This window comes from Delphinapterus leucas, chromosome 13 (genome assembly GCF_059928025.1).
Source record: "Delphinapterus leucas isolate spDelLeu-1000000601 "Yukka" chromosome 13, BTC_Dleu_Yukka2, whole genome shotgun sequence".
NCBI lineage: Eukaryota > Metazoa > Chordata > Mammalia > Artiodactyla > Monodontidae > Delphinapterus > Delphinapterus leucas.
Window position 1 is genome coordinate 70310171 of NC_143141.1, and position 20991 is coordinate 70331161.

General features: G+C 36.9%; 1 protein-coding gene across 5 annotated transcripts in view; it reads right to left on the reverse strand.

Moving 5' to 3' along the window:
- LCLAT1 (lysocardiolipin acyltransferase 1) overlaps window positions 1-20991 on the reverse strand; it is a 263073-nt gene that overhangs the window by 85142 nt on the left and 156940 nt on the right. For all 5 annotated transcript variants that reach the window (XM_022574146.3, XM_089923299.1, XM_089923300.1 and 2 more), the window contains 2 exons: window positions 7709-7855; window positions 1506-1622 (listed from right to left, as the gene is read on the reverse strand). In XM_022574146.3, the coding sequence (XP_022429854.2) occupies window positions 1506-1622; window positions 7709-7855 (264 nt within the window). The remainder of the gene's footprint in view (window positions 1-1505; window positions 1623-7708; window positions 7856-20991) is intronic.

The window sequence follows — 20991 nt, forward strand, 5'->3', positions numbered from 1 at the left end:
ATATCAGATTGTTAGAAAATAAAAAAAACATTGTTGAATGAGAAGGGAGAGTCTAAATTGAATGCCACAGTAAGTGGTACCATGTTTTGGGGAAGAAAAACAAAAAAACAAAAAGCAGCAGCATCCCTGTTTTAATGTCTTGGTACCCCCCTGTCCTATTCCATAGGCATAAAGAACTGTGTTCTCCATGAGCTTCTATGGGTAGATGGACACTCACTATTCATACACAATATGACCATAAGGCCCATGTTTCCATTTCATGTTAGTTATAACCACCGAATTCCAAAAGCAAGCCAAACTAACAGGGACCATATTTTTAGTTTACTATGTGAACTAATAGTAATGTGATTTTGGATTGACTATGCATTTCTTTTATATCATGAGTACTTAGTTGTAAAGATGCTTCATTTTGTCAGGGTTCACTAAATGAGGTTATACTTTACATCTTAAAGTACATTAAACCCTAAGGGAACAATACTGATGCCAATTAGGGTAAGAAGTAAGAACTTTATACCTTTTCTTATATAATGTTTCAAGGCCTTTCATGTTAGGCACAAGCAGTTTTATGACAACATAACAATTATCAAATGAAGGTGATAATTTGTCACAGATGTCACCTTTATACAATATGGTTTGCTAGAAATCAGAGTGGAGAGCAGAAACATGCAAACAAGATTTTTCTTCTGCTAGGTGACTCTGGGCTTTGACTTGTTCTTGTAAAATTAATAACACTTCAGCATGTTTCTGAATAGTTCCTTTTTCGTATATATCCATATGTCTGTTATCCATTTGTATATACATGTGTGTATGAATATATAAGTATTTACATATGCAGCTATAGCAAAATGTCCAACTGGTTTTTTTTCATAAAAATATCAAAATGTAAACATTTAAATGGATGTGATATGGTCAATGCAATCACCTTGGCTCCAGATGCCCTTCAACAGACACAGCTCTAGAGGACGTGGGGGTGGGGAGGGGGTAGTGTGAGCCACAGAGTAGGAAGCAGAAGAACAAGGTTTCATCCGTGATCTATGAAAATTTATGAACAACCCTGGATGCCACTTCTATTTAACAACAAAATACAGGTAGCAGTACTTGCCTTCCTACCAACCGGAATCATTTGTTGCAGTGAGTGGAATAATGAATGTAAAAATATTTTTTAAGCTATAAATATATTATAAGTGATAAGATACTTTCAAGACAGTTTTGCTGCTTTGAGAAGCATTTAAAAATGGAATGATAGTCTAACTGTATGTATTATTTTCTGTCTATTCCAAAAAAGGAGGAAAAATGTTTTGTTTTTGACAAAGATTCTTTTATATTTCTAAAGAATACATAATAAAACATTTTAGTGCATGGGGTCAAGTTAGCATAAAAATACAGTATCTCATTTCTTGAGATAAAGTATGAAAAAGTGCTTTGTAAATTCAACAGAGTTATATGTGAAGTTTAGCAATTTCTTCCACTTATATAAAAAAGTACACTTTGAGGTGGGTGCTTACCTTCTCTTAGACGGTCTACTACAAAAGTAAAGCCTGTAGTCCTTGGATGTAAGACGTATTCATATTTCTGAAGTCCATTCTTTTCAGCAAATTCATTACTTCGAGCCGTGCTATTTTCTAAACAAAACAATAGGCCATTAGAAGCCATAAAATAAAGGAAGATCAGTGAGGTAAGGAAATGGTGCAGAATTTCTTTGATAAAAATGGCAGTTAATGTTTCTGTAATTAATATACTGAATCAAATGATAAGATAGAAATACTTCAGTAAATCCCTAACAAAGATCCCAGAGTTACCTATTTAATTGGAATTTCGGAAATTTTATAATAAGGTATTAATAGAAGTTTTATAGCAGTTTATAAATTCATATTCAAATCCTTAAAATTCTTTAAGAGAGTTCATAAAATAGTCAATATACAATGAAAACTGAAATACAAATAAAATACTAATAACTAAAATTCTCATAAGATAGTCGTTACATAATAAAAATTGAAATACTAAAATATAAAGATGAAATAAAGTAAAACTAAAATAGTAATAATACATAAGGATCTAGACATCCAGAAGAAATAACTAACAATTTGCCAAATATATCAGATCAACATTTTTTTAACCCAATAATTTAGGGCTTCAGTGCAAAGTGAAATATCTGCGTTGCTCAGGCACAGAGCACACTGATATTACTAGCCAGCACCACTCCACGACAGAATGGGCACACGATCAGCACACCACGTACAAACATCTGAACACGGTTTGGCTGAATATAGTTACTGAGTCAAGTATATGTTCCAGTTGTTGGCAAAATCTTCTTTTTCCATTCCATGAGGTAACTTTATAAGTTCCAAGAAGAACCAAACCCATTATTCAGCAATTATATTTGGAAAAAGTAAAGTGTTCAGAAATTTGGCCTCAGCTGCTGGGGGAGATCATGAAATACCTTCTGATGACAGCAGACGTTAGAACCTGCAATCCTCAGCGGCATCCTGAAATTTATAGACCATTCCAAGTCACCAGGAAAAAACCTATATGTAAAAATACTACTTTCCGAGGAGTAAATTTAAGACCACAGAATCCTCAAAATCTCAAAAAACTATAGATGGATTCCACGACACTAAAATATTCAAAGAACACTCCTATAAACTGAGTCAAAAAATTAAACAGATCTCCAGCAAGTCAAAAGTAAAAGCTCTAAACAAGAAAAGTAATAAGCTCCTCTCACATTCATTTGAGGGGAATATTCTGGGCATGGGACTACAGAACAGTATTTTATAGACAACTGGCAGGACCTTACATGGGATTGGGAATCCCAGAGACACCACAAAGAAGAGTAGTTAACTACTCTTCAGTTTGCTCTTCCAGCTGGTCACAGACTTGGGGGATCTGAAGACAAAACTGAAAGCTGTTGTAGAATGTGAATACAGGTGGAATACAGGTGGAAGTAGTTCTAAAAGGCACAGAAGTGGAAGTAAGTGTGGGAAGTAAGAAGTAAGTAAGAAGTAAGAAGAAGTAAGTGTGGGAAGTAAGAAGTAATCACAGATCAGAGGTGCAGATTTTCCCCTCCATCCCCACTTTATCTACCCACCCCCAGACTGTGATTATTAGGACTGACAGACTAGCACCCCACTTTCTCACCACAACCTCCTATCTCATTAGCCTGCTCCCTGTAACACTCCAATGCCAGCACGCCTACCACTCCAGTGAGGCTACTGGCTGCTCGGATGTTCTCAAACCAGCCAGCCATATTCCCACCTCAGAGTCTGTGCAATGGTTCTTCCCTCTACCCAGAATGCCTTCTACCCAGACATCTGCATGATTTTCTGCTTTGTTCATTTAGTCTCTCCTTAAATAAGAACTTAAGGGGCCTCCTCAAACCACCTTATATAAAACAGCACCCTATGTCCCCATCTTTTATTACTCTCTCTCCCTCTCTCTCTCTCTCCTTATCTTGCTTTTCTGTACAGCATTTATGAATACCAGACATATTTTTATTATTAGTTTTTAATCTGTTTTTCCTCATTAGAAAGTAAGCTTCATGAAAAGTCTCATGAAGAGACTTTTTTGTATATAAATCTCCAGGCACTCATATATCTATTAAAAGAATAAGTTTTACATACAAGGGTGTTTAATTGCATGTAATGTTATATAATTGTTAAAACCTAGAAAAGCTTTCCTTTCTTAAAACAAAACAGGAAATCATAATATAGCAACTGTGATGGTTAATTTTATGTGTCAAACTGACTAGGCCAAAGTACCCAGATATTGGTCAAACATTATTCTAGATGTTTCTGTGAAAGTGTTTTTTGATGAGATTAATATTTAAATCAGTAGACTTTGAGTAAAGCAGACTATCCTGCATAATGTGGGTGGGCCTCATCCAATCAGTTGAAGGTCTTAAGAGAAAAAGACTAATCTCCTCAAGCAAAAAATAATTCTGCCAGCAGACTGCCTTTGGACTCAAACTGCAACTCTTCCCTGGGGTCACAGCCTGTTGACATACCCTGTATATTTCTGACTTGCCACCCTCCAGAATCCTTAATTTCCTTAAAATAAATTTGCCACCCCCCACCCGTTCTCTCTTTTTCTCTCCCTCTCTCTCTCTACACACACACACACACGTGCGTGCGCACACACACACACGGTTCTGTTTTTCTGGACAACCTTGACTAATGATGTGAGAGAATACAATATTAAGTACAAAGAAAAGGGTAGTTCTGGTTTTCCAATTTTAAAATTACGTGTATGTGTGCACATATATATGCCTATGGATGTGTGTATGTATACGTGTATGTGTGTGTGTGCACATGCACGTGTGACCAAATGACCCAAAACAATGGAACAAAATCAGAATAGTGCTTCTTTATGGGCAGTGGGATTAGAGTAATATTTGTGCTCCCTTCTATGTTTATAAATTTCCCCAAAATAACATATATTACTTGCATAAGCAAAAAAAAAAAGTTATAAACAACAATAATATATGAAAATAGAATATAAAGTTAATTTAAACGTACTAATTTGAAAATGTGCAAACAAGTTGGATTTACAACTTAAAGAGGATTATAGAACATTCTCTTTGGGCTTAAAAACCCAACTGTAAAGTTAACTGTGGTAGCTAAAAACATCTTTGAGTTAACAGATACATTTTCAAACCAAAAGTATTTTGCTAGCCTACTTAAAAAAAAAAAAAATCATATCCCAACTCAAAACTATTTGTAAAATACTGTTTAAAAACATTTTTTTTTTAACTTCAAGATCAGTCTATTTATTTCCTCTATCTCGCAAATAGTCTGGCTTTTGCAAGTTGGCCTTAAAATGTAAATACTGTTTTAACTTTAAAAATATTCAACTACATTATGTAATAATAAGTACTCTGGACCCTGAAAATATTCAACTAGATGTTAAGTTCATCACCTAAAAAAGACACTTGAAAATACAGACTGAAAAGTTTTAAATATCTACTTTATAAACTCTGAAGGTCTAATGTATGAACATTTTAATACTGATGTACCAAAGTAACAGCAACCCAAGAGCTTTTATCCCATTAGCTTTTAATTACTAAATAACTTCCACAGTTGCCACTCTTTAGTGTACATTTGACATTCACAAAATCGATCATTTCAGTAAATGACTTTCTATACTCTAACACAGATGATATTTCAATACTCAAATTTAAGTATTATACATTCTAAAGATTAAAAAATGTAAATATGGCTGTCCATTGAAATTTCCTAATGATAGTTCAGTTCTGGGAATCAATCAACTTACAACTTACAATATATTTTCAAGCTTAAACAATATGCAGCCAATATTACACTCAGTACTACCTTCTGTGACCCAACTACTATTAGAATTTTAACTACAAAAATCAAACATATACAGTAAGTATAATTTAGTAAATAATACTAGTATATAAAAATTGCCATGCTTCATTTAGCTCAGTTCCAATCTGTCATACATTAGTCAAAGATCTCTTCCTTGGTATTAATGGTAAATGTTTCCCAAAATACTTTAATTTCCCTATTAACATATTACAGTTTAGTCACCCATTCACCTACTTAAGTAGTTGTGTAATTTGTATTTTCCATCTTGCACTCTTTTTTGGGGTACTGGGTTCCATAAATTGCTATGTCCACAGAGTGAATTAGAACGTTCATTTACTTGTTCTCCTCTCAGGTTCTAAGGGTTGCCATTCTTGGTAGCTCTTAGCTGCCTCGATCTAGTATTGAGGATTTAGAAGACAAGTTCACAGGGATCTCTCCGTACTATCTGTGAGTTTTAGATTTCAGTTCTAACCTGCTTCAGTCTGTCTTCCCTTGTACAGCAGACGTTTATACACTGGGCCCTTCTCAAATTCTGCTGTACTTTTCTTAAAGTAACCAGGGTACTAAAGCTTTTGAATTTTGCTCTTTTGAGTTGAAGGATTCTATAAAACTACTTCCTGTTGTAGCTTACTCCCTCCCCCACCAATATTCATCAACCAGAGCAGTTCTTCTCTCCGTCTTAGAAATCCTAGACTGCAATAGAAGGCTTCACCTGCAGAAATGACCTGTGGTTCAAAAAAGATGTGAAGCCCACTGATTTAGTAAGAATGAAAGACTGCATTTTGTTTTTAATCTTTTAAGAATTCCTTGAGGGCTTCCCTGGTGGCGCAGTGGTTGAGAGTCCACCTGCCGATGCAGGGGACACGGGTTCGTGCTCCGGTCCGGGAGGATCCCACATGCCGTGGAGCGGCTGGGCCCGTGAGCCAGGGCTGCTGAGCCTGCGCGTCCGGAGCCTGTGCTCCGCAACAGGAGAGGCCACAACAGTGAGAGGCCCGCGTACCGCAAAAAAAAAAGGAATTCCTTGAGATCCACTGGCATTCTTGGCCTGTGTAATTTGGTATCTGGGAAGATAGAGAAGTCCTAGATATATTCTCCTGTGTCCCCTCTACAACTCAACGATGGCTGAATTTTCTTTAGGAAAAGGACAAGGCCTTTCCAGCTTATATTAGAGATAAGGCTTTAAAAATACCAGGAAAGGGGCTTCCCTGGTGGTGCAGTGGTTAAGAATCTGCCTGCCAATGCAGGAGACACGGGTTCGAGCCCTGGTCCGGGAGGATCCCACATACCGCGGAGCAACTAAGCTCGTGTGCCACAACTACTGAGGCCTGTGAGCCTGGAGCCCGTGCTCCGCAACAAGGGAAGCCACCACAAAAAGCATGCGCGCCACAACGAAGAGTGGCCCACACTCTCCACAACTAGAGAAGGCCCGTGCACACCAACGAAGACCCAACACAGCCAAAAATAAGTAAAATAAATAAATAATTAAAAAACAAAAAACAGGAAAAAGGCAACATACTAACTTAAATCAACAAGTGAAATTGGTTACTATTAGATCCTTTCCTTTTTTAAAAAAAATTAATTACTTGATTTGTTTTTGGCTGTGTTGGGTCTTTGTTGCTGCGCACAGGCTTTCTCTAGTTGCTTTCTCTAGTTGCAGTAAGCGGGGGCTACTCTTCATTGCAGTGCACGGGCTTCTCATTGCAGTGGCTTCTCTTGTTGTGGAGCACAGGCTCTAGGCGTGCAGGCTTCAGTAGTTGAGGCACATGGGCTCAGTAGTTGTGGCTCGTGGGCTCTAGAGCGCAGGCTCAGTACTTGTGGCGCCACAGGCTTAGTTGCTCCGCAGCATGTGGGATCTTCCCGGACCAGGGCTCGAACCTGTGTCCCCTGCATTGGCAGGAGGATTCTTAACTACTGTACCACCAGGGAAGCCCAGATCCTTTTCTTATAAGAAAGAAGTTGGAAAAAAAGGGTCTAATGGATAAATACGGATCTTGGAAGAGGACAGTGAATAGATATTTTAAAACTAGGCTTTGTTCTTCTTTCTCAAGATTGTTTTGGCTACTTGAGGTTTTTTGTGGTTATATACAAACTATATAAAGTAAAAGGCTGATATTTAAAGTATATACTGAGACTTAAAATATAAAGCTCTAAGATGGCAAGTATAAATAATACCTCTTGGAGTTGCCCATCATAAACTCTATGGGCTGGAAACCAGGAGTTCTGGGTTCTGATGTGCTGCTGACTAACTGAGTGACCCCAGGGATGGGCCAATAATCTTGTTGGTATTCAGTTGCTTCATCTGAGGACTGAGAAGTTTAGACTTGATAGCTAATTTTGGAGTTCCTTTGTGTTTTAAAATTCTGTGATCCAAACCAAGGGTACCTTACCTGTGAGATCAGTCCCTTCTGGGAATATGAGGAGTTGAAGTGGTTCATGGATATCACAAAAATAATCAATCATGTCTTCAAAATGGCTCTTATCATCCTTCCATTTCCTATGAATGAAGATATAGGCAGCAGCCTGCATGGCCCAACCTAGAATCAATTTAACAAGTATTTATGTATAATTTTAATACCAATATCCACATATTTCTGAATATAATATTTCAGAGTTTTGGAGTTTTACTATAAATTATTTACTTTCATAATAAGCATCTCATGATATACCTTAAATTCAGCACTGATCTCGGATTAAATAACACATATACCAGAGAATATTCTTAAAGGAGTCTGCTAAATTCTGGAATTTGCAAAATTCTCAAAAACCTCTTTTCAAGCAAAACCTAGCTATTAAAATACCAAGGAGAAAAACTTCCTTAACATCTATCAGTAGCTCATCCAAAGTTAACAATCCTATAACTTAAACAGATATTTTAACCAAGTTACCTACAAGAGATATATGACTGTGTGTTATCGGGCTTACAAAGCAGTAAGCAAGGGATTGTTCTCAAGCCATGTATACAAGCATTGTCTTCAATATTTCCCTTTCTGTACTACTCGATCTCTAAATCTAATTGCTGTTTTCAATGTAATCTCTTCTTTAGAGTTATTTTAAAAAGAAAATACGCAATGACTACTAAACACATTAATTAGAGCATACACTGTGATCACATTCCCTTTCTCTAAGGCGAATTCAACCTTGCTACTGAAGAGGCAGCTCTAGACGAGCCAGGTTTTTCCCAGCTGGCATCCCTCCCTGGCCAGAAATGACTAGAACTACTGTGGTAAATATCTGACTGAAGGCGGACAATGAATAGTCTATTCAGTAGTCCATGAAGCACGAAACCCTTGGCCCATACACAGTAACTGTCTTGGCCAAATGTTCTCTCTCAGGAATTTTACCTGGGACCATGGAGAAAACAAGCTGGTATATAAGACAAATGGATGGACAAAGAAAGCAGATAACAGAGACAGTAGCACCTGAGGCAGAGTAAAGGTGGCACACTATAGTGAAGACCTAAACAACAACTGTTTTACGTGTTGAGGCACGTAAAGCTGATTGTGATCAAGACCAAAAGATAGTCTTCCACAATGGCTGGCCAGTCTTTGGGTTCACCTCTTGGATATCCCAGAAGAGTCCATCTCCCTTATTGTCATGTGTATCTATCTTTACAATATACTTTTACTAGTTCAGCTAGAGGGGATGAGTGGTAGTTTCTTAAAAACACAACTAAAATAATAGCTATTATCATTTAGTAAATACAGTAGTACCCCAAGAATATATAAAATTATCATTAAATCATGATTTTAAAATCTGTAGGACTTTATTTGGTTTGAATTAAGTCCAAACTAGAATACTGTATTCTACGAATATAAATAAGCATATTCCCAAATAATCCACACTTTAGTATAGGTCTTGCTGATAATGTGTCCAGCTGCTGCTCACCCACTGTATTTATTGTCAGTCATATCCACCTGTACTGGAATTGATCCCACACTTGCCCCCTCTTACACGTCTCCTCTTTTACTTGAGGACACCTACATCCACAGTGCAGTGTGTAGGCGGTATAACTCTGGAATGAAATTGCCTGGGTTAGAATCATAGTTCCACCATAAACCAGCTTTAAGCCTCTGTCCCTTATTGACCCCAAACGTAAAAATAAGCATAATGCTGCAACAGTATTTACCTGATAGGAGTTGTTGTAAGAAATAAATTAAGATTATTTAGCACAAAGTATTCAATAAGTAATAGTTACTGTCATTATTATGATTAAGAAGTTACAATAATACCAAGGATATTGCATTAAGGAACATAAAAATGTAACCAAAAAAGTTCCCATTCACAACTGCCCAGCCCTACGCTAGTGTTTTGGAAATTATAAACTCTATTTTATTATTTTAAAGCTCATGCTTAAAATTTTTTCACCTTTCTATTTTTACAAACATTTAAACTTAAATAATTCTATCAACTTTGAGTTAATAATCTTCCCCCAAACAAAAAATTATGCTTTCCTCTTGTCCCTCTTCCAAGATTTGTAGAAATCATCCAATAGTTCCTCCAAATTGCTATTATTATTACTACTACTATTCCTTATGCTTCACAGAACGATTTTAATTATTTAGACTTGACTCGGGTTAAGTTTGTTGGCTTCTCTTCTTATCATTGTTTCTTATATCCTATGTCCTTCTGTTAGTCCTCCTTAAGGAACTTGTTTCAAAAAAATGTTTGAGTTTTTGCAATTTATGAAATGTATATATATATTTTTTGTTCTCAATTTTGGAGGCTAGCTTGGCTTAAAACAGAACTTGAGATTTTAAATCATTTTCCCCTCGGAATTTCAAAGCTGTTTTTCCCACAATCTTCTTATAGAAGTCTGATATCAATCTGATTTCTGCAGATAATTTTTTTCCCCTCTGGAAGCTTTATTTTCTCTTTATCCTTGGTTTTGTGAGACTTCACCAGTATGCAACTTTTTCATTAATTCTGCTCAGCAGTTGGTACACTCTTCCAATATGAGTCTCTTTAACTTTGGGAATATTCCTTCCATTATTTAAGAAAACACTACTTTTTCTCTTCTTCATTCTCTCAGACTTTCTATTTAGAACTTCTCTTAGATAGATGTTCAAACTTCTGGTTTTGTCCTCTCATACTTTTTATCTCCCTTCATTTGATGCCGTGTTTAAGGAAAATCTTTTAGCTTAGTCACCTAACTCATTCATTTGATCTTTAGCTGTTTCTAGTCTACTAATTGAGTTTATTTCAGCAATCAACTGTTTACTTGTCAAATTTTATGGACAAATAGCAAAAACTATAATAAGCTATGACAAGTACAAAGAGGAGTAATTTTAAAGAAATGTTTATTGAATGGTTACTTTGTGCCTAGTACTGTTCTAAGCATTTTTCATTAATTCAATTAGTTATCAAGACAACTTTATGAACTAGGTAAAATTATTATTCCTATCTTATGGATGAGGAAACTAAGGCACACTGAGAACTCAGAGAACTAGTAAGTGGTAAAATCAGGTTTCAAATGCAGGCAGTCTGGCTCCGAAGCTGATGTCTTTAACCACTGTACTAAACACAGCCTCTCTGCAATACATACTCGAATCTCTCTAAGGGTATCAGTTAAACACAGTATAAGCTCTCCTCAGAGAAATGTCTATTCCTCACAGTTTATTCCTAGACTTCCTTTAAAGCTGTGTATTTTTCGCAAATGTTAATTCTGCATTGTCCTCATATTTGTAAAAGATGTTCTAGACTGAACAATACTGACAGGTTGAGTGTTATTTCTCCATTCCGAGTGAGAATATCTGTTGCTCCCTTGGGGGGAGGGAGCAGTAGGAAAACCCATAGGGCTGTGTCATAAAACTTTTCAAATATTATGTATATGTTTCAGAAATCCCAGAAAGGGAAGTAAAATGACTAAATCAGTCAGCCTCTTGGACCTCTCCTCTGAAGATGTGATGATTCTTCCCCTTTGTGCTTTGCCTTTTCATGTTCCATTTATACATTATACATCACTAATGCTTTTGAATCTGTTTTACTCCCTTTAGCTTTAATGTTTTCTCCCTCTCGTAAAAACCACAGGAAGACCTCATGAGTCTTTTTCTTCTCATTTCATTGCCATCAGTACACATGTTATTCACGTTTAAAGCAATATCCAGATTTTTCTTAACATTCTTGAGGTCCTCATACAGTTTTAGACATTTATTTCATAAGTCTATGGGCTGATAAATGACAGTGCAACTGATCCTGTCATTTGAAATTAGTCTATATAACTTGCCTGTTTTATACTTTTTCCATTGGAGGACATTCTGTCTATCACCTGAATTTCTCAGACAAGTACTGGGAGCCTGGCAGGTTTATAAAAATAGATTCTGTGGATGCTGGCATGGCTCTGTTAACACCATCTACTTTCAAAAATCCCATTTACGTTACCAGCACTGCATTCTCAAAGCAGAAAGGAGTAATCTCTAAGCATACTCTATTGTCCAGAGGTATTCCATAATTTTAGAACCTGGTTTTCCTTGGCTTAAATTTTCTTTTATCAAATTTTAGAGTTGGCTAGGAAAAAGGAAAACCCAACCAATTTACTTGAGTGTATTTTTAACATGCATTCTTTCTCCATAAAAAGTAAGCCCTTTTCAGCATTTTCTTTTTCCTTTTTTTTAAAAATTTAATTTTATTTATTTTTTATACAGCAGGTTCTTATTAGTTATCCATTTTATACATATTAGTGTATATATGTCAACCCCAGTCTCCCAACTCATCCCACCATCACCCCACCACCACTTTCCCCCCTTCGTGTCCATATGTTTGTTCTCTACATCTGTGTCTCTATTTCTGCCTTGCAAACCGATTCATCTGTACCATTCTTCTAGATTCCACATATATGTGCTAATACACAACATACGTTTTTCTCTTTCTGACCTTACTTTACTCTGTATGACAGTCTCTAGGTCCATCCACGTCTCTACAAATGACCCAATTTCATTCCTTTTTATGGCTGAGTAATATTCCATTGTATATATGTGCCACATCTTCTTTATCTATTCATCCTTTTTTCATTTTAGTGTAGATGAATATACAGTTAACCCCTGGTCAACATGGGGGTTAGGGGTGCCTACCCCCAAGCACAGCCTAAAATCCACTTATAACTTTACAATCATCCCCTCCATATCCATGGTTATGCATCCACGAATCAACCAACCACAAATTGTATGGTACTGTAGTACGTATTTATTGAAAACAAACCCACAGGTAAATGGACCCATGCAGTTCAAACCTGTGTTCAAGGGTCAACTGTAGTTAAGAGAATCATAAAAATATCTATACTACTCACCTATTGTACTAAAAACTGAACTTCAAAAATAGATTAATTCATCATTGTTGTCCAGGTACTTATTAATTCATTACGGTATTTACTTTGGGACTATGAATGCAATACCAGAAACAAAAAGCAATGTGCAAGAGATAAAACAAACTGTTCTCTTCAACATATTTTCAATCCTGAATAGAGGGTGTGGATACAACCAAGGGAATGTTACCCATAGGCCTCTATTAAATGAAAATGAGTGATAATACGAACAGATGCAAATTTTATATAAACTCGTATCACAACAATCATGAGCAAATACTATGTTTGCTGACTGTGTGGCTGTGCATAACAACGGTTATACAAATGAATCCAGGACAAGTAAGTTCTATTTCTCAGAATTTCAACCTATGTCAGCATTTAGCAAAATGCTATACCAAGTTAGGGGAGCCCTGTCTTCTTTGAACTCACATTTGAAATTAGGTAATGCTCTCTATATCCCTCGTCTAAGATGATTAACTTACATGAGGCTCTGGCTTTTAAAAACATTGAGAGGAGGCAGATAATCAATTCTATGACTTTTTCCTGTAATAATCCTTTTAGAACATGCCTGTATCATTAGGTTTCAAATGTGCTCGTGCTGACAATACAAGACAGAAATCAAAGTATAAAATATGAGCAGACAATTAAATAATATCCTAAAGGAAACTCAATTCTAAATATAATTTCAAATTTGAAAAACCACAAAATGGATAAAACCACCCTTACTGCAAATTTCACTAGACTCCACAAAGAGATGATTATATCTACCTGCAGAGAGTAGAAAGTCTTGCTTGACACTGAAGAAATACCTATTTATTGATGGCTTTTGGTTGGCAAGATGCAATTTCTTGGTTATGATTACAGTTTCGGGGTTTTACCCTATGGTGGAACCAAAAACCTGTTTTTCATACTATGTGAGATTTACCATTTAATCGATATTATAGATGAAGTGCCATCTAAGATATCTGTTCCTGTTGCAAAACTGATTCCTAAGCTACGTATATTACTAGCTCTATACACTGACAGAGGCAGTAGCCACCAGCATGTGGTTGGCAGAATAATGCCCCCACAAAAGATATCCACATCCTAATTCCCAGAAGTGTGAATACATTACATGGCAAAGAAGAATTACGGTTGCTAATCTGCTGAATTTAAAATAGGGAGATTATCCTGGATTAGCCTGGGGGGCCCAGTGTAATCATAAAGGTCCTTAAAGGTGGAAGATGGAGGCAGGGAAAGACTCAGTGTCAGAGTGAAGCTATGTGAGGAGGACTCAACTGGTTCTTGCTGGCCTTAAAGATGAAGGAAGGGAGGCAGGAGCCAAAGAATGTGGGTGACCAAGAGAAATTGGAAATGTCAAGGAAACAGACTCTCCACAGGAGCCTAACAGAAAGGATTTGGTCCTGCAAATGCCTTGATTTTAGCCCAATGAGCCCCACATCAGACTTCTGACCTCCAGAACTGTGAGATAATAAATATGTGTGGTTTAAGGTGACTCCATTCATGGTACAAGCAGTAATAGAAAACTAATACAGAGCACAGTCAGTGCCCAGATCTTAGTTTCTAACACCTTTCTTTAATCAAAGGAACTAGGGTTCCTTAGGAAAATGCTGAGCCTAGGGCTGGGGCAGGGAAAAATACAAGAATCTTGTACCACCAGAAAACAAGAAAATGATTAAAAGAAAAAAAGAAATATGGGGGCTCAAAAGGACGTAAAGAGCCAACCTGCAAAAACTCCCAATGGCCAAAGCTGGAACAACTTCAGCAACAAAATAAATAACAGTAGTACTGGATTATAACCCAAAGAATAAAATAAATGTTGATAAGTTCACATTGGCATAATTAAATGATTGAGAAGGGACAAATCTCCTTCACAGAATTGCAAATAAAATATGTAGATGCTCCCCACTCCAAGGAGGTGAAGCTTAATTCCCCCTGCCCACAACCAGCCCTACCGAATAAAATACAGAGAGAAAGGAGAAAACATTAACTTTGTGGTGCAGAACCCTGGCAGACACCACCTTAACCAAATGATTACAATTAACATCACCCATGATAAGCCAGGTTGATATCATGAATCCTCCTGATGAGATGAGAAAGTCACTTCATATCCGTGGGGCTTTTTCCCAAAACCCAAAATCCCCAACTAATCATGAGAAAATGTCATGAAAAGCAAATACAAAACAAACTCAAAATGAGGGACATTCTACAAAATATCCGACCAGTTCTCTTCAAAAGCACTAAAATAAAGACAGACTGCCACAGAATGGAGGAAGACTACGGAGACATGGTGACTTTAAAAAAAAAAAAAAAAAAAAGGGATCCTCAGTTGGATCCCAGAACAGAAAAAGGACATTAGTGGAAACATTGGTGAAATCTAAATAAAGTCTGTAGTTTAGTTAATAGTATTGTACCCATGTTAATCTTTTGTTTTGACAAATGTTCCACAGCTGTGTAAGAGGTTAACATCAGGGGAAGATGGGTGAAAATAGGAAAATTTTCTGTACTGTCTTTGCAAACATTCAATACATCTAAAATTATTCCATATAAAAAGGTATTTAAGAACATCTAATGTTAATGCAAACTACTGTTTAATTAAAAAGTACATGAATAACAGCTATTTTGCATTCTAAAATCAAAGACCTAGTGTTCTTACTTGGGATTCACTTACTATGCTGTTTATTTGATTGTAATAGTTGATTATCAGTAACCACATTTCTAAGATATAGTTGGGACATTATTTTTATTGTGGAAGGACATGTTAAATCTTGGCTACATGGTATGTCCCTGCCTGGTATTCATTACACAATTGTATGACTCTCAGAAATATCTGACTTCAAGCATAAGGAAAATAATTCCCATAAGATTTAAGGACAAGAATAAACAAGGGTAAAAAGGCCACACTGGGTTTCGTAAACTCCCTTAACAATGACATATATAATAAATACAACAGCTAATTCAATTTTTCCCCAGTATTACAATGCTGCCTTTCTCTTTAAAAATATCATTACAATTTATAGTTACTTATTTAGCCACAAGTGAAAGGAAAACTGAAGGCGCTAGAATCAAGTTATCTATTGAAATTAAGGTTGAAAAACAAACCATAAAGTACATTGGGTCCATCTCTATTTTTTTTTACTATTATTGTAAAACGCCCTTTTCAAAGTTGGCTCAAATTGATCATTTTAAGACTGACTTTATTTGTGCTTCTCTACTAAATGCAAAGTGGACAGAAAACCCTAAAGCTCCCCCCAAATTCTTTTACTTCTTTCTCCTAAAATTGCCCTGTTATAAAAACATGGATTTTAGGTAGTTTTTAGAATCTACTTATTAATTTAGGCAAAGAAATTCTTCAATTTTCAGTACAACTGAGGGTACTGAAAGGCCTAGAGTCAAAATATGCTTCACAGCTCACATGTGGAATGCCTCGCAGCCTGCAGCAGTGCAGCTGACTGAGGTATTAGAGATGGTACACATCAACAGGATATCCAATTTAGGTAAACAACCGTAGTATAACTCCAGTAAGTAACTGACTGAATAACCTTAAAGCCCAGAACCATGTCTCCCAACCAAAGAGTCTGTCAACTTCCACACAGCTCAGAACTTGAGCTTTGTTAAGAACTCAGCTAACACAGTCAAAACAAAAGCTTCGTTTAAGTTACTTAGATCTCAGTACAATCATAAAAAATTACTTAGTTCTCAATGTAATTCTAGAAAGAAGTATAATCCTGGTATACTGCCTGGCATATGACTTAACTAAAATAAACCTTTGTTCCCGATGGGTTTCCCTCCCTCCCTGGCAAAAAGAAAAAAAAAAAAAAAGCATCAAACTCATCTCAGCCAAGCAACCCTGGCAACTGAAACTACAAAATCAACAACTACAAAAACTTATTTTTCAACTAGCAGTAGAAGAGCTAAGATGAAAATGATCTGTATGTATCTGAAAATACACAGAGTTGTATGTGATATCTAGCCATAGAACTAAAACATTTTAATATACTGTCTACTATATTTCTTCTGACAGTTTTCATAAAAATCTTAATTCACGATAACCATTATAATAGCATTTACTGAATGACTAAATCAATCGTTGGATACTTTTCTTTATAGATTGGTGAAATGTGGGAAAGAAGCTGTATGTATCAGGATGCTTTGGGCTATAAATAATAGAATGCCAATCTGAAAGTCATATAAACCCTCTGGGTGTATGTGTCTCACATAAAATGAAGTCTGGCCCCAAGGCTGGTTCAGAAGCCAGGCTCTCACATTCTATTTGGCCATCCTCTTGGATGCAAGATGATTGCAGGAGCTCCAAGTATGACGTACTCTCACAATAATGTCCCAAAGTAGGAAAGGAGAGGCATTGTCCCTTCATGAACCTCTTTTATTAAGGAGGAAAATCTTTCCCAGAGCCTTCTAACAAGGAGTCTCCCTATTAGGTCCCTTTGGTGGGACTGGCTGATAGGAGGCTGAGGAAGGCAATATGAGGTATTTTCATTCTCTGTCATGGGGTGTGTGTATCATAGAAATACATTGTTAAAAATAGTAAAACATTCTCTCTGGCCTTTAGGTATTTAGTAACAAATGCAACAACACAGGAAAGAAGGGTGCTGGGAAACCTTCCATGATTTACAGTAGGAAGCAATAAAATAATCAGTCTCTTGTGGCCAGGTGACAAGAAAATTTGCTGTAAGAGTAAGAACTACAGTTTAGTAATTAAGTAGCTAGGAATCCTTGACTAAAAGCCACCTTTGAAGATAGGTCACAGAGGGAGTGTCAAATATATGTGCTGTAGAGTAGCGGTCCCCAACCTTTTTGGCACCAGGGACTGGTTTCGTGCAAGACAATTTTTCCATGGACGGGGGTGGCGGGGAGGGGGTGATGGTTTAGGCGGCAATGAGACCGATGGGGAGTGGCAGATGAAGCTTGGCTCGCTCACCCGCTGCTCACCTCCTGCTGTGCGGTCCGGTTACTAACAGACTGCACATTGGTACCCGTCCTCGGCCTGGGGGTTGGGGACCCCTGCTGTAAAGATTCCTTCCAGGAAATCTCAAGCAGCTGTTACTCAGGGTGACTAGTAACTAGTAATTCCTCACTTAGCTGACGCAGGTAATAAAACTGATGCCTCAGGGATACCAAAGAAACTGGTAGGAACGGGGGGGGGGGGGTGTTACTGATACCGACTCTTGAGGAGAGTCTTACTTCAATATAGAAATGTATTCATCTTATCCTCTGAGTTGTAAAATAGGAGAGCAGCATGAAGTGTTGTTAAATTTTAAAAGGGTCCACCAAATTGAATGGTGTCAAAGACATTCATGGCTTAAAGATGGTTCTAGTTTTAATGAATGTCCATTTTAAGTAGGAGGAAGCTGGGTAGGAGAGGGAGAGTTTTCCCTCTCACCGAAGATAAAGTTGGGTATTATAAACTGTAAATATCTCAAATGGAAAATTATCCATTCTTTGTACTTACTATATAATAGTTAATAAAATTAAGGTGACTTCAGTAAATTTAGTGATTCTTAAAACTGTGTGAGAAATATCTTTACATGAATTTACATCTAACACTTATACATTAAATACAGTTAAAACTGAAATTTTGACCACATAAGATGGATTATCTTTCCAGCTAATGTATGATGCCTGTTTTGCAGCATGTTCATGTGTAACAGCAGCATGCGCTATCACCACTGTTTCTCCAGTGTATTGGGCAAGGTATACAATAGATTTTAACCGAGTAGTTTTTATTCATGGTCTTTAAAAAGAGAAGAATGCTTATAAAATGCCAAAGGCATATTTTTTAAATTCCAGTTATTTCTATAGATCAGATTTGACCAAAAAAATTTTAATATTTTGGGAGACAGGTTATTCTCAGGGAGGCCGGACTTAGGAAAAGCCTCTGACCCAGTTTCAATTATCCAGCTAAAACAGGACCACCACAGGAGCCTGTAAGGATACACTCAGACTTTGCATGCCTTGAACAAACTGAGAGTGGATAAAAGCATTCATCAGAGGCCATGCTGTTACTTCTTTCTTGTCCCTGATCTCATTCTAGAACAATCTAGAAATATTTCACAATTTGTGGTTGTTCCTAGTTTTCACCACTACCTTATGTTGCTGTTTGAGAACAGCAGGATTATATGACAAAATCTACTTTGAAATCAGGAGGTGTACGTCAGGGAGAGTTTAGTTTAATCCACGACTTGGCAACTTTTTAAATCACTATCCATTTAATGTTTGCTCCTCTTTTTGTGCTTTCTAAAAGCCTCCAACCCTTTTGCCACTCAAGTGTGATTAACTAATGATCCAGAAAAACCAAGGAGCCATGAGCTGGGTGGGCCAGATGGCACATGAATTTCCTGGTACAAAAACACTAGGCAAATGGACTTTTCATGACACCTCTGGGTTTCATATTTCCTGCGTTGTTACTAAGTGGTTATGAAGTTGACTAAAAATAAAAACCTATGTCTAAACCACCATTATAAATAGTTGAAATCTATCAGACATTTTTTCCTTAACATCTAATTTCACATACCTTAGCAGACTCTAAACAGTTTAGTTAGCTTAGCTTACCAAAACTCTTTACAACGTGAACTGGAATCTAAACACTCTTAATGGTTTCTTCCCTAGCCTGTTAGGTAAGTCTGTTACTTCCATACTTTAAGAAAAAACTTTCAAATTCTAAATTCTCATCCTTTCTCCAAACTGGCACTACAGATATATAATATTATTTCCCTTTGGTCATTCGTAAATGAACTAAAGAAACCAAATAATTATATTCCAAACTCTGGTAAGCAAACATTTATTTAGAAATAATTATACATAGCAACATTAAATACACCCTAAAGTCATGGCAAGTGTCAACAAGCTAAGTCTGGCATAGTCTGAAGCAGGATAGAGCTGACCAACAGGACACATCCATTCTCTTCCCCTTTCATTTTCCCCTGCAAACTCCAACATTAATACTCCATTTGCAAACACATTCTGTTTTATTTTTCCTGCCTACACTTCTGCCTTGCTTAATTTACTTTGCACTTATTCACTTTAAAGGTTCTAAAATCGGTTTTTTCTTCAATCGAAAATCTGTTCTCATTAATGGTTTGCATTTTTATGAAATCGTATCAAGTCTACAAATACTTTAAGAGCCTACAATGGTGAGAGACACTGTAAGGAGCTTATATCTTTTGGGAAAAGAAAATGGGAAAGCTAAGAATGAAATACTTACACAGAAACTCAAACAAGAGAGAAGACAGTTTTAACAATGTTAAAAATGAGTATAGGGGCTTCCCTGGTGGTGCAGTGGTTAAGAATCCGCCTGCCAATGCAGGGGACACGGGTTCGAGCCCTGGTCCGGGAAGATCCCACATGCCGTGGAGCAACTAAGCCCGTGCGCCTCAACTACTGAGCCTGAGCTCTAGAGCCCGCGAGCCACAACTACTGAAGCCAGCGCGCCTAGCGCCCGTGCTCTGCAACAAGAGAAGCCACCGCAGTGAGAAGCCCACACACTGCAACGAAGAGTAGTAGCCCCTGCTTACTGCAACTAGAGAAAGACCGCGCGCAGCAACAAAGACCCAACACAGCCAAAAATACATGAATAAAAATACATAAATTTATTTTAAAAAATGAGTATACCATTGCAGAATAGGAGGAAGTAAAGATTAGGTGGTCAGGGAAAGAGAACATGGGTCTGTGAGACACTAGAAAAACCAGAGGTCTAATATGGATCTCTGTAAGGCAAAAAGTGGGAGGGTGGATGTCCCAAAGGGAACTACAGAAATAACAGGCAGCAGCAAATAACACTCTACTGGCATTTAATTTAATCCTCACACCACCCAATAAAGCTGTACTACTTCTTTTTTAAGTTGAGATGTAACTGACGCATAATATTACATTAGTTTTAGGTGTACAAGAAAATGATTCCATATATGTACATGTCACGAAATGACCACCGTATGTCTAAGTTAATATCTATCACCACATAGTTACAAATATTTTCCTTATCAGAACTTTTAACATCTACTCTCAGCAACTTTCAAATATACAAGAGAAAAAATATATATATATATATACAAGAGTATTATTAACTATAGTCACCATGCTGTACATTACATCTGCATAACTTATTTATTTTATGACTGGAATTTTGTGCCTTCTGAGCAACTTCACCCATTTTGCCCACCCCCAAATCCTGGCCTCTCTGTATCTATTCAGTTGTGTTTTGGGGGAATTTTATTTTATCTTATTTTATTGGGTTTTTTATTATGGGAGACTTCACAAATAAGTGAAAGCATGTCGTATTTGTTTTCCTCTATCTGACTTTTCACTTAGCATGATGCCCTGAAAGTCCATCCAGGTGATATAAGTTATAGGATATCC